Source organism: Stegodyphus dumicola, chromosome 6, assembly GCF_044657685.1.
Source record: "Stegodyphus dumicola isolate Sdum_Otavi_A_Nest chromosome 6, ASM4465768v1".
In the NCBI taxonomy this organism is placed as follows: domain Eukaryota; kingdom Metazoa; phylum Arthropoda; class Arachnida; order Araneae; family Eresidae; genus Stegodyphus; species Stegodyphus dumicola.
The window spans coordinates 67,504,431-67,519,671 of record NC_140773.1 but is presented as its reverse complement, the minus strand read 5'-3'; the positions used below and the strand labels follow the sequence as shown (position 1 = coordinate 67,519,671).

The 15,241-nt window shown below is 33.1% G+C and overlaps 2 protein-coding genes across 6 annotated transcripts in view; one reads left to right on the top strand and one right to left on the bottom strand.

Annotated features, from left to right (window-relative positions):
* Window positions 1–15,241, bottom strand: part of LOC118193935 (ATPase family gene 2 protein homolog B-like) — a 177,979-nt gene that overhangs the window by 10,020 nt on the left and 152,718 nt on the right. The window contains exon 9 of one of the 2 annotated variants that reach the window (XM_085818472.1): window positions 3,608–5,758. The exons of the other annotated variant lie outside the window; for it this stretch is intronic. Coding sequence (XP_085674598.1) covers window positions 5,753–5,758 — 6 coding nt within the window. The 3' untranslated portion in view covers window positions 3,608–5,752. Of the gene's footprint in view, window positions 1–3,607; window positions 5,759–15,241 lie in introns of those variants that run through there. 2 annotated transcript variants of the gene reach the window in all.
* The window catches only part of LOC118193934 (uncharacterized), a 412,362-nt gene that overhangs the window by 371,942 nt on the left and 25,179 nt on the right, over window positions 1–15,241 (top strand). The window lies entirely within an intron of this gene.

The window sequence follows — 15,241 nt, the reverse complement described above, 5'->3', positions numbered from 1 at the left end:
CTCTCTGTAATGTTAGTTGCATGTTTTAAAATTTTTTTTTTTTTTTTTTAATTTATATAAATAAATTGACTAAAGTTATCAGTTTTGTCTCAAGGAGTATTTTGGATACTTTCTGATTATCTGCAATCGCATCGAAACTTATATTAATGAGGTGAAAAAAATACAAAGTCTGAAATTCGGGCATCCATTATCCAGAATGATATAAAATATGGACTTGAAAGCCACCACCAATTTTATTTTGGGGCGGGTATGCTTTAAACATGGGCATTTGATTTCCCCCCCCCCCCCGTAATGAAACGTGGAGAGTCCCAATTCTTAATTTCACTTCAGTACAAATAAACTACCTCATTACTGAAGATGCAGTCATTTTAGCATAAATTTGTGTGAATAATTTGGCTCCCTAATTGTGTATCTGCTTAGCATACATCTCAAACCAAAACATTCTACATAGATAAATATTATTGATTTTACACCTACTAATATTTTATCTCTGATGCCAACTTGGCAATAATTACTTATTTTATTTTGCTTTCATAACCACATGTTTATCAAAACATGACAACTTGAGTAATGACTCATGCAGGGATGCCTAAACAATTTTTTTTTTAATATTAGTAATATGGTAACCTTTTATGTTGACATTGCACTTGGGGAGGATTGCAGATTTAATGGGCTAAGAAATATTGACAAGGAAATATTTAACAGAAATTTCTTACAATATGCTAAAAACAGATTTTCTTAATGATGCTCATTGGCCTAAAGATTACATTTAGTGCTATTTGAGTTAAGGATAACCGATTTGTTATTCATATAAACCCAAAACTTCGGGCAGAGCTTAGATGGCAGAACTAAGGGTAGACAAAACTTTTGGAATTTAGAGAAGTACTGAGCAACAAAAGTAAGGAATGGCAAAATTTTTAGAATTTACGGAAAGCACTGGGACCCAAAATTTAGGGGTGGCAAAAATTTAGAACTAAGGGAGGTGCTTGGTAGCAAAATTTAGACCAAATTTAAACTTTTGGAATTTAGAGAAGTACTGAGCAACAAAAGTAAGGAATGGCAAAATTTTTAGAATTTAGGGAAAGCACTGGGACCCAAAATTTAGGGGTGGCAAAAATTTAGAACTAAGGGAGGTGCTTGGTGGCAAAATTTAAGACCCACAAAGACTGTATCAGGCGGTAAAGATATCTAGCGTCGGCCTTCGATAACTTGAAAGTATATTTGGAAATTTATTTATTTAGAGATAAGCTTAAGTATGTGCAAGAAATAGACATAAGTATAATAATAACTAATATAATACAATTCAGGCATAATTGTCTCAGTGCGAGATAGAAGCAAGACAAAATTTAGCAGCACAACTTGTCTTTCGTCGCCAATCTCATGATATGTAACCAATAATGTGTAGCGGATGCTATTAAACTAGACTAAAATTATACTTTACTGATTCCAGTTAATATAGCAGATAGCTCTGTTCCATAACTTTCTGATTTGATCTAACGTATTATTTTTTGCAGGCTGTTGTTATTACAGCAGCTTTACGAAAATTAAAATTTGAACTTTCGATTGTGTTGAAAGGAGTTTCTAATTCTGGAACTACAACAGGATCTACAAAGCAGAAGCCTGTTTCGATGACAAAAAGTGGAATTGCTCCATTAAACAAAAAGTGGAATTGCTGCAAAAATGCATAAAGGTATATCTGTCTCAAAATTATGTGAGGAGTATGGTATTGGAAAGTCAATTGTATATGACATAAGAGCACAGAAAAACGAACTTTTTGAATTTTTTGTGCATTCCCGCATCCTACTTGCAATGAATAACAGAAAAATGATTAATTATGTTAAAAGTGATGATTGAATGGGTCAGATAGCATCACAGCAAGGGCATGCCATTGACAGGTCCAGTGCTAATGGCTCAAGTCAAAATATTTCATGTAGAAATGAACTTAAAAACTGAGTGTACATATTCAACAGGTTGGATAACCAGTTTTAAAAATTGCCATGATATAAGGTAATTAAAAATTTCAGGTGAAAAGTTTCAGGTTATACTGAAGCTGCTAAACTATTTGTAGATGAATTCATTGAACTCATAAGTAGTGAAAAGTTATCTCCAGAACAAATTTACTATGCTGATGAAACTGGTCTTCTGTAGCAATATGTACCACAAAATACCTGAGCAAACTCTACAGAAAGGGCTCCAACTGGTGTCAAAGATTCCAAAGCGAGACTGACAATTTTAGCATGTGCAAATGCTGCAGGAATGCACCAGCGTAAACTTTTGGTAATCGGGGAAAAATACACGACTTTGAATATTTAAAAGAGTAAAGATTTTCCTTGTTATATATTGTGCAAATAAAAGCATTGATGAAACAAGCATTCATGAATGATTGGTTTGAAAATCTTTCATACCCGAGGCTCGGCAACATTTAAATTTGGGTGGTTTGTTTACCCGAGAACATAAAAATTATCCTTATTGTAGACAACTGTTTGGCTCATACTTCACTTTAGAAGCTCATGCAAAGTTTTAGTGAAAGATAATGTATCCATATTATTCTTTCCTCCAAATTGTACATCCATCATTCAGCAGATGTGTATCGGAATAGTGCACGCAGTGAAATGCAAATGTAAAGTAGCATTTTTAAAGTCCATCTTAAATTTCTTGAATCATGGCAAGACTATTCAAGAATTAAAAAAAATATTTTGGCATAAAATCTGCTCTGTGGAGCATTGCAAGATCGAGAGAGGATGTGTTTCCAGATACTTTAAAAAAATGTGTGGCTTATGGCCAGCTAGCATATTTCATAGTGAGGATGATGAACATGATAGCCATAAATGTGAAGGTTTTCGGTGATTGCAAGCCAAAGGTGGAATTTTACATTTAGTGGATTTTTTTAAGAAATATGAAGAAGCGGTAGTAAATAGCAATGATATAACAGAAGTTTTTCATTATGATGACAAATGCGTCAATCAGTTAACGGAATCTGTGTGCTTCTAGAATCAGAAAATTCTGCTATCTATACTGAAGAAAGTAACAGAGATTATTGAAAACGAAAAAATTCTGATTGACTAGTTAGTCGGAATTCTCGACACAGCGGTTAGAGGACTTAAACAGTGGAACTTTGAACAAGAAAATATGTCTTTCTACAAAATTAAAGAAAACGTATTAGTATATACACACACACACATACACACAAAGCAATTTACATGACTTACATTGAAAGAAATATTTAATAAAATAAACAAATAAATATTAAGCCTTTATTTTGTGTGTGTGTGAATTTTGATACGTTTTAGGTTAAGGATGCACAACCTTAAGCAGAAAGGTCACTCACAGAAACAACTTGTTCGCCAAGAGCGAATAGGATACATAAAAAAAGATTGGGGGGTCGAGGGGTCAATGCAATATGTTGCTTAATTTGGAATTCAGTACCATATCAAATTTAAACTGATTTGGAGACCATTAAATATGTATGTAAGCTAGGAGGGAGTGGGTTTTCCTTTCCCCTTGCATATGCTATGGGGGAGGGGGGCAACACACCGAGTTCAGCTTTTTAAAAAAAATTACTGTTTGTGTTTTGCATGATAATTTAATATATAAATATTTTAATAAAAATAAAGTACAACTTAGCCATAGTTAAATACATCAGTGTTGGTTGAGACTGAATTTTATCAACAAGGTATGTAATTGGTTGAAAGTTAGTTGTTGATATTCTTAAGACAGATTGCAAGTGTTGATCTGTCAGTTTATTTCTTAATTTGACTTATTTAGATTCATAAGAGAAAATGTTTGTTCCTTTACATAAGTATCATCAAACATGGTAGCACATCTGCTTTCTTGCATTATTTTTTAAGTGCAAAAATTCGACAGTCTAATAAAAGTCAAGAATGTTCTAGTCATGGAATCTGGATTTCCATAAGAAAGAAGTTTGCAAATCCATAAGTTCCATTTGAACATGTTGTGGGACTTCATCTACTGCAGCAGAAAGTGGATCCCCAAATAGTTAAAATTTAACCTTATGCAACTCAAAATCTGTAAATCGCTTTTCAAATGAAGTAGGCAACATTTTTATTTGATCTGAATAATCCAGTTGTTTATCAGGAAATTTTCCTTGAGTTTCTTCAGGTAAGGAAAATTGACAAAGTTTTGACATCCAAACTGCTTTGAAAACAGCTGGAGTTCCAGTTTGAAAGCAGATACTGCTTTAGCCAGTTGACTGCGGAATTGTTTTTTTTTTCCCCCATTGATTTTTTGTTTAGGTCATTCAGATGATTATCACCTCAACTAAAAATGCTAAGTCACACTTGAAAGATGGTTCCTTTAGCATCCTAGTTTGCCTGCCTTTTTCTTCAAGGAATGGTATTATTTCATCAGTCAAATCAGCAAACCTTTACAAAGCCTCTACACGGCTTAACAACCGTACTTCAGATTTATATATGAGATGACTGTTTGGTGCACCTGTGTGTTCTAGGATTTCTTTAAATTGCCTGTGGTTTAAACCAACTGAGTGAATAAAATTGATTGTATTGCTCACTGCCTTCATTAGGTGATCAAATCCTTGTTCTTTCACATGCAACTGTTCAAAGGTGTATCATACAATGATACCCAGGCAAATTTTTGCCTCTGTCATCCAAATGGTTTCTCAGTAAACTCACCATACCATCTGAATTCCAACCATGGCTGGAGCTCCATTAGTAGTGATACGAGTTTGTTAGTATCAAAATTATGTGCAGAACACAAATTTAAAATGAAGGATAAAATAATCAGTTGTTCACCTCGTCATTAAACTCATTCCATCAAGTTCTTCAGTTACATCAAAATTTTAGAAATTCCTCTAACAAACAAAAGCAGCTGAGCTGTTGGAAGTAATGTCTGTTGACTGATCAGCTGCTATAGAAACGTATTTAAATTTATTGGCAGCAAGCTGCAATTGTTCATTGACATCATCAGATAATTTTTTCAATTTCTTCTTTGAATTATCATTCTGCTGAGACTCACATTTTTAAATTTCTACATAACTTCCAGGCATACTTTCTTGGATACCTACACACTCCTTTGCAAAATCGCCATCAGTAAATGGGCGGCCACGTGTGCCCCCTTCGTCGCACGGAGAATATCAAGTCGACATTCAATTTCATGATAGGTACCGGCAAGCATGTTGGCATCCACATAGGCTATTGTGGTTGTAATTCTGGCTTTTAGGTCATCAATGTTCGACACTCTCCTCCTGTAAATGTTGTCCTTTACAAATCCCCAAAGGAAAAAGTCCAGCAGCATTATATCAGGTGATCTGGGTGGCCAAGGAATTGGACCTTGTCGCCCAATCCATCTTCCTGTAAAATGGTCATTCAAAGAACTACGAATGATGGTACCTTAATGAGGTGGTGCACCATCTTGTTGCAAAAAGACATGTGGCTGAAGCTCTTCTAGTTGTGGAAATACGAAGTTTTCCAACATGTTTAAGTATACGACTGATGAGACAGTCTTTTCTGTAAAAAAGAAAGGCCCAATGACTTGGTCGTGCATTAGTCCACACCACACATTAACCTTTGGGGAATCCCTTTGTGCCTCACAGTAATCATGGGGATTTTCAGATCCCCATATGCACATTTTGACGATTAACAATGCCAAAAACAAAAGAGAGAAAATGCAATTAATAAGCAGACGATATTTAGAAAAGTACAGATATTTTGACTGGAAAATGAAATTACCTGAAATTATTCACACGCACAGACGATATTTACAAAAGTAAAAATATTCAAACCTGAAAAGGAAAATATATAAGTTATTCCATCAATAAATGCCATAAGTTTGTTTATATCTTCATTATTTTATGAGTTATTAAACATCAAAATGGGTCCGGGACTTTATAAACACCCTGTATATTAATGCAATTAATTACTATTTATATAATTTTCTTGCCTTGGATAAAGCAAATTTATCACTTGCTTAATCAAATTCGATCATTTCAAATTTTTCTCTTTCCACATTTAAAAATGCTATATCACATAGGTGATCTTGTTCCATATGTCAAGATTAATTTTAATTTGCTGAACGAATGTTAATAACTAGCATTTGGTAATGAAATAAGTAAGGAGTATTTGATATGCAACTCTTAGGTTTGGAAAAACATTCTTTATACGATATTATTAAGGTAAGATCTGTAATGGAGTTTTAGGTTCAGTTTCTTTTCTACTGCAGAGTAACATCTTGCAGTCACATACACTGCTCAAAACAATTAGGGGATATTGTGAGTTCGGTATGAAATAACCATATAGTCAACAACATTTTTAACAAAAGGAAATAGAAGAGGTTATAAAGGAAAATTATAATGTTTACAAAGTTGGGAATATGCAAATTTAGTCTGTGACATTGAAAACTGTGCATTTTAGGTAAGGAGTGAAAAGCGGCCTGCAGCAGTCCTTTTGTAGTAGGAGATTAAAAACAATTGACATGCGTTGAATGTTTTGTTGCAATGAATATAGCAGCAAGATGACTTAGTTGAATCGATAGTCGGGAAGGCAATACGTCATTTACAGGAGAGTCAAATGCAATCTATTGTAACAGAAGCATTAGGAGTTTCTCAAAATGTCATTTCCAGAGTATAGAATCAGATTTTGGAAACCGGAAATGTTTGCCGAAGATCGGTACAGGGTCGTATGATTGCAACATCGCAAAATGAGGATCAGTATTTAACACTAAGGGCCAAAGAAAACCGCATGAACGGCACCTTCAGAGGGCTACTGGTACCAGAGTTTCGACACAAACTATTTGAAACCATTTCCACCATGTGGTTTCTATGCTCGCAGACTTGTGGTTTGTGTTTCATGGATACAGGTATATCGTGCTGTCCATAGAAGGTGAGCACAGAATCATCTCGTATTGGGACGAGATGATGAGAGAACCTCGTACGTAATACTCCTCCATTTGTGCCTGAAAGAGTTCTGTTTGGCTGAGGCGGAGTGATGATCTGGGCAAATATTTCTATCAATGGCTGTACCAACCTGCACATTATCAGGAATGGAGCACTTACGGTTCAGCGATATAGGGATGAGATTCTCAGACCAGTTGTGCTTCTTTATGCTGTAGCAGTCGGGGATGAATTCATTCTCACGAACGATAACGTCAGGCCCCATCCGTCTGAGCTAGCGAATAATATTCTTTTCGACGAAGAAATCCTTTGAATTCATTGGCCAGTATGTTTCTCGCTTATGAATCCAATACAACATGTTAAGATCAGATTAAAAGAATTAGCAGTTAAAAAGCTGTCTTCTACATGAGTGGAAGAGAATACCCCAGTCTCTCATTGATAACCTCATTCATTCCATACCTCGTAATTGAGCGACATTGCTTTTGATCAGGAAAACCATACCCCTTATTGAAACTCATTTGTATCCAAGGAAACACATTTTTTGTTTATTTGTATAATACAGTCAAAAGTTGTTAATTCGGATACCCATAATCCGGAATGATCTATAATCCAGACCTCAAAGCTACAAACTTTCTGCGCATGCATCGCGTTGACGCAAAGGCGTTTACGTGCGCGCAAGACCTTAACGGCTGCGAATATGCTTGTGCGCATGCTCATAAAACGTTTACGCATGCGCGTTTAATGTATAACGGACGGTGTAAGCTAAGCTAAAATTATCTAATTCAGTTAATGTTGCAGATTGCGTTGTTCCTTAATCTTCGAATTGGATCCGGCTTATTATTTTTTGCAGACTGTTAGAGCAATTTTATAAAAGTAAGCTTGAACTTTCGATTATGTCAAATAGAATTTCCGATGCTGGATCTCCCAAAAGATCTACAAAGCGAAAGTATGTTTCGATGTCCATCAAACAAAAAGTGGAATTGTTGCAAAAAATGGATAAAGGCATATCCTTTGTTTCTCTAACCATTCCAAAATCTGTTTATCAATTTCACGCTGCTCTGCGGCCGGGGGGGGGGGACGACGCGACGCGCAATGAATTGAAAGTTGATCTGTCAGCACTATCCTTATCTTCAGGGCAGATGTTTTTATTTTATTTGGCTTATAATTCCTTACTAAATGTAGTATTTCATCTCGATGTACTCCGTCTTTGATATGGTTTAAATCAAATTCCTCGTCATTATAATTCGCGTCCGATAGTGAAGAAAGTGACACAGAGGTTATTGAAAATGAAAAATTTCGATTGACAAATTAGTCGGTATTCTCGACACAGCAATTATAGGACTTGAAGAGCGGAACTTTGTAACTGAACAAGATATTATATCTGTTTATAGAATTAAAGAGAAAGTATTATCACATAAAACGAAGCAACTTAAACAACTTACATTGAAAGAAATGTTTAATAAAGTAAACAAATAAATATTAAGCTTTTTTTTTTTTTTTTTTTTTTTTTTTTTTGTAAATTTTGATATCCTTTAGATCATAATTGTTCTTTATTTCATAAATTATGGTTTCATATTTTTAATTTTATAATTTCTGCATGCCATCTTACCAGATTTAAACTGATGATCTATAATCTGAAAAAATCGATAATCCGGAATCGCCAAAGTCCCAACGAGTCCGGATTAACGACTTTTGAGGTTTTATTTACCAACACATTTCATCCAAAAAAAATTTCATTTTTCCTTGTTAATGTTCATTGCTTTTTTTTCTTTTCTTATATCTTACAACACCTATACATCATATATCATTCACCAGAACACTTCCTTATCCTCAGGTATATTCAATATCATAATATCCCCTAACTGTTTTGAGCAAAATATTTTGACATAGAGTTCTGTTCCATTAAAGTGTGTATTATAAAAATTCACCCAAGTTTTTTACAATTCTTTTCAAGATCATTATCAACATTATTCTTGTTTAATAAATTTTCAATGTTCAATAAATCTCCAAGTTGGGAATTAAGATCACTTTGTCGTGTAAATTGCAGAAAGGCCAATATCTGTAGCCAATACTCCAGGCATTTTTCGTCATCTTCTAACGGGGATTGTTGTATCAGTACCCGATTTTTGTCAAAGACACATTATCTTTTCGTAGATATGCAAGATTTTGAATTTCTGCAAGTTCAGTTGCTAATGATTCATGATCATGCAATGCTTCTCTAATTCATTTTTAGTACAGTCAGAAGTCGTTAATCCGGACTCATCGGGACTTCGGCGATTCCGGATTATAGATCATCAGTTTAAATCTGGTAAGATGGCATGCAGAAATTACAAAATTAAAAATATGAAACCGTAATTTATGAAATAAAGAACAATTATGATCTAAAGGGTGTCAAAATTTACAAAAAAAAAAAAAAAAAAAAAAAAAAAAAGAAGAAGCTTAATATTTATTTGTTTACTTTATTAAACATTTCTTTCAATGTAAGTTGCTTAAGTTTTGCTTCGTTTCATGTGATAATACTTTCTCTTTAATTCTATTAAACAGACATAATTTCTTGTTTAGTTACAAAGTTCTGCTGTTCAAGTCCTATAATTGCTGTATCGAGAATACCGACTAATTTGTCAATCGAAATTTTTTTGTTTTCAATAACCTCTGTTACTTTCTTCACTATCGGAAGCGAATTATAATGACGAGGAACTTGCCGAACAGCGTGAAATTGATAAACAGATTTCGGATTTTGAAACATACTTTCCCTTTAGATCCTTTACATATTAACAAATATATATCGGAAATTCTATTTGATATAATCGAAAGTTTAAGCTTACTTTTATAAAATTGCTCTAACAGTCTGCAAAAAATAATAAGCCGGATCCAATTCGAAGATTAAGGAACAACGCAATCTGCAACATTAACTGAATTAGATAATTTTAGCTTAGCTTACACCGTCCGTTATACATTAAACGCGCATGCGTAAACGTTTTATGAGCATGCGCACAAGCATATTCGCAGCCATAAAGGTCTTGCGCGCACGTAAACGCCTTTGCGTCAACGCGATGCATGTGCAGAAAGTTTGTAGCTTTGAGGTCCGAATTAACGACTTTTGACTGTATCTTGAAATCTGAGTTGTAAACAATTAGTTCTCCTCAAGATTTCATGCCAGAAATGGTCTTCAATTATGAAATTAAAATTCATTGTATTTTGCAATAAAATTGCAGCTTCACTTCTGGTGTCACTAGGGTAGAACTGTCCTCTGCTAATTTTTCTAATAGTTCTACTAATTCTTCCAGCTCATTCACAGTAATACTGCTTGTGTTCTGGCACTCTTTTTTTGTTTCAGATTCACGTTTAACAGTTCTCTCTAAGCATTTTTTTTAATTCCCATTGTAATGTTTGTTAATGAAATCTGATCGGAATTTAATTTTTCTAAACTATACTTTCAATTCAGGCTCCATCTTTAACATGCACTTCAATAAATCTTTCCAAAAGATCCTTTGGTAAAAACTTTTCTGCTGGTAAAATCAATATCTACATATCTAAAGACTTGCGACATTTGTTTTCGATGAGCGATATCAGAGTCGAGCCAAATAAAAGTCCATAATGTCAATTTCTTTTGATGTGACCTTACTATTTGATAATTATAGTTTAGTGGCTGAATTAATAATAGTTCAAGGGCAAATAATACAATAAAAGACCATTCATTGTTTGTTATTATTTTTAAATAACAAGCGTAGCTGTATGTGCATTTTGTTTTAAAAAATAAAAAGATTTCACTATTTTCGAAAAATAAAGTGTTCAGAAAGAAAGAACAGAACAGTTCAGAAAGAACATATTACATAGGGAGATATTTGATTGATTTACTGCAAACATTATTTATAACATATTTCATCAGACAAACCAAGAAAGGAAATTAATTATATTACAATAATAATTGATTTAGAACTTATTTTCTAGAAGCAATCAAAATAAAAACTGAACATTTCTGCAAAAATTGTCTTGGGGATCATTTGGCGGACCTCGTAGAGGGGCTCCCTGGGCATGATAGACCCCCTTGCCCCCCTCTCACTAAACCACTGAGAAAATCTCTTCCTAAAATAGTTTCAGTTCAGTAAACCTGAGGTTAAAATTGAATTATAATATTTATTGTGGGCATTTATAAATATTTAGTACTAATTTTATGAGCTACTTAGGTAGTAAACAAGTTCTTTAAAATTTTAAATCCGATCACACATTCTGTAGGATTTAAGTCCAGATTTCACTATCATAAAATTCTATTTCTTACATATAATTGCTCTTTTTGTGGCTTTCTAATGTTTTTATTAGTCATCATCCTACCACAAATTTGTCCTTAGTGCCATTTGTAAGAAATGGAGGTCTGATACCAGGCCTATGGGGAAAAAATACCATGAATTATTTCTTTCACTTTTGAAACACATATGTTTTGCCATCTTATAAAAATGAATTAAATTTAATTTTATCACTAAGAAGAACTCTCAGTACTCCATTGTTCGACTACATAAGCTTTAAGTGTTATTTGAAATTTGTGTGTTACAGATTAAGCTACTATAAGTATACCAATTTTGGTAATTAAGTGCAGTGCCACTTTAGCAAGGATGTATCAAACTGCATCTAAACATATTGTTCCTAGTTTTTACAGCTTGACTTTGCACATGCTTGTTCTTTTAAAGGCTGAATAACAAGATACTGAAATCTCTCCACTTTTTAAATCCTAATTTTAACTCTAAATGATATCTCACACTGGAAAGATAAAAAGTGGTTTTTCCATTTATTTAATGCAACTAAAATTGTGTATGTCATAAAAGTTTTTTTAGCTGTAAGCATTGGTAAACATGGCAAATTAGAATTTTCTGCCAGAAACATTCTCACTTTCAACTAGTCAATAAGAAGTGCATTACAATTGCAATCAGATTTAAATAGGATAAGATTAATGCGTGTCTGCAGTAAATAAAATCGATGTTTTCAAAAGACTTTTTGCTCTGCTTATGATGGTTGTTAGATTTAAATTATTTAAAAAAATGAAATATTCTAAGTGTATTAACAGACCTAATATCAATACAATATAAGTTGCAAAAATTGAAGTATGTACACTGCGCAAAAGAAAAAAAAGAAGGGCGACAGTTCTATATCTCCCATTCTACTGGGCCAATTGACAACATTCAAACTGCATTTTTCATGTCTCGAAAGTGCGACTTAGGATATACAGTCAAAAGTCGTTAATTCGGACACAAATAATCCGGACCTGAAAACTACAAACGACACGTGCGAGTTTAATGTATAACGGACGGTATAAGCTAAGCTAAAATTATCTAATTCAGTTAATGTTGCAGATTGCGTTGTTCCTTAATCTTTGAATTGGATCCGGCTTATTATTTTTTGCAGACTGTTAGAGCAATTTTATAAACGTAAGCTTGAACTTTCGATTATGTCAAATAGAATTTCCGATATATATTTACTAATATGTAAAGGATCTACAAAGCGAAAGTATGTTTCGAAGTCCATTAAACAAAAAGTGGAATTGCTGCAAAAAATGGATAAAGTCATATCCTTCATTTCTCTAACCATTCCGAAATCTGTTTATCAATTTCACGCTGCTCTGCAGGGGGAGGGGGGGATGCCGCAGCGCGCAATGAATTTGATGAATGAAAGTTGATCTGTCAGCACTATCCTTATCTTCAGGGCAGATGTTTTTATTTTATTTGGCATATAATTCCTTACTAATTTAGTATTTCATCTTGATGTACTCCGTCTTTGATATGATTTAAATCAAATTTCTCGTCATTATAATTCACTTCCGATAGTGAAGAAAGTGACACAGAAGTTATTGAAAACGAAAAAATTTCAATTGACAAATTAGTCGGTATTCTCGACACAGCAATTATAGGACTTGAACAGTGGAACTTTGTAACTGAAGAAGAAATTATGTCTGTTTATAGAATTAAAGAGAAAGGTTTATCACATAAAACAAAGCAACTTAAACAACTTACATTGAAAGAAATGTTTAATAAAGTAAACAAATAAATATTAAGCTTTTTTTTTTTTTTTTTTTTTTGTAAATTTTGATACCCTTTAGATCATAATTGTTCTTTATTTCATTTCATAAATTACGTTTTCATATTTTTAATTTTATAATTTCTGCTTGCCATCTTACCAGATTTAAACTGATGATCTATAATCCAGAAACTCCGGAATCGCCGAAGTCCCGACGAGTCCGGATTAACCACTTTTGACTGTATATTAGCTTTATATGTAGCATTGTTCTAAGATAGGTATTTTGACACAAAATCGGACTTTTTCTGAAGTAACAATTTTTTTCCATATTTCTATTCTACGACTCAAATTATGCCTAGATATTAAATTTTGTGAAATTTACAGAGAAATTCACAAATTTATCATGGCATCTTTTTTTCAGTTTGCACCAAGAATAATTCACTTGAAGAACTTCTTAATATATGGCAACCAATTTTTCTTTCCCTTCCATTATGCTGGAGCAGGGAAAAAAGTCACCTCGTTCCTACCTTTTTACATTGTGCATGAGCAGGAAAAATGTCACATCGTTTCTACTTCCAAATAATTTTAGCAAAGTGTTTAAACCACATATGATGTTTTATCGCTTTCAACAAATGTGCCAAATTTCAAATTGCGCCAATATATAAATTCACGTATATCTTCAGAAATTTTGAATAAAAAATTGTAATTTTTTGCAGTTATGCTTAGAAATACGTCTACTTTAAAGATGATGGTAAAGATTTTAAAGATTGTAATTCAATTTTTTTCTTTTAATTTATAAAAATTATTTTAAAATACAAATTTAAAAAATAAATCATAATTATTTGAAATGAACCTGAATTTCAAAATGTGAAAGGAAGAATTAAAATAAGCTTAATAAAAAAAGAGAGATTAATAAATATATACAAAACGCAATTAATATTGAGGAGCTAATTTTTTAAAAACTACTCGTGATTTTTACAAAATTTTTTGACATAATTTGAGTCATAGAATTGAAATATGGAAAAAAAATGGTATGTTATTTGAAAAAATGTCCACTTTTGTGTCAAAATACCTATATAGGAACAATGCTATAGATAAATCTAATACACATCATAAGTTGGGCTTTCGAGACATGAAAAACGCAAGTTGAATTTCGTCAATCGGCCCAGTAGAATGGGAGATTGAGAACTGTCCCTTCCCCCCTTTTTTTGCGCAGTGTACTTGTGTATTATCTTGCCCACTATGAAAGTTGGCTACTACCGAAGTATTAAAATTTGCAGGGATCCCATCAAAATTGCAACAGTCATGCCAACAGTATTCTGAAAGAACTGGTGCTTCTTTATTTGATAAGTAATCTGTTATTTGACCCACTCTGTAAAAAGGCTTTCTTTGATTTCTGTTATTTTGCTAGACTCTCTAGTTTTGCCAAAAGCCCTGTTTATAACAAAACTTCCTGCAGGTACTCCTTGAAGTTAATTATTATTTTGTTGATTTAGCTGACCATATTGTGTCCATTAACTACATGCTTTTTTGGATGGGTGAAAATAATTTAGTGTTTGCTGTTTCTTTAGAAGACAAGTCTCAAATTTTAATTTTTTTCAAAGTTTAAGGGAAACATAAAACAATAACAATTATTTTATATTCTTGTTCATGAAAATAAAATACGGCTTATGGAGAATCAATTGGAGTTGCATCAAATGAAAGTGGAATAGTGTGAATTTGTCTCGCTATCCATAATTGGTGCTAAACTGCGCTGCTTGGTGTCAGTTTTGTGCCTGATGGAATAATACATAAGAACCTTTATTCATAACTATGCGGCCAGTCTTTGTCTGGCTTTTAAATGTACCAGAAAAATGCCTAAACCAAACATTAAATTTAAAAACTGCACAGAATTTTACTCTGCAGAACAACTTTATCAAAAAAAAGTATTACATATAAAAAATTACAATGAATTAAGTGATATCCCTAAATATTAATTATCCTAATAAATAAATTAACCAACTTCCCATTGCCTTCTCTCGACAAACGTCCAGTATCCAAGAGAAACATTAAATTTAAAAACTGCACTGAATTATCTCCCTCATTTTTTTAAGTGGCATGCCATTGTTGCTAATATAATGAGAGAGAATTATCGATTTGATGTGATATCATGAAGAAACAATAAAAAAAGTCTAATTTTTTTGGGGGGAAACGCTTCGAAGTGCGCTAGCCCTTGTCTAGATGCATGAACGAAAGACACACATGCACACACAGACAGGCTCTTCCTTTTATTATAAGTAGAGATAATAGCTCAAAATCGGCATATCTGTTTTTCTACTGTGGAGGAAAGAACACAAAAAACAGTAGTATATGGTTTCTAATATAATAAAA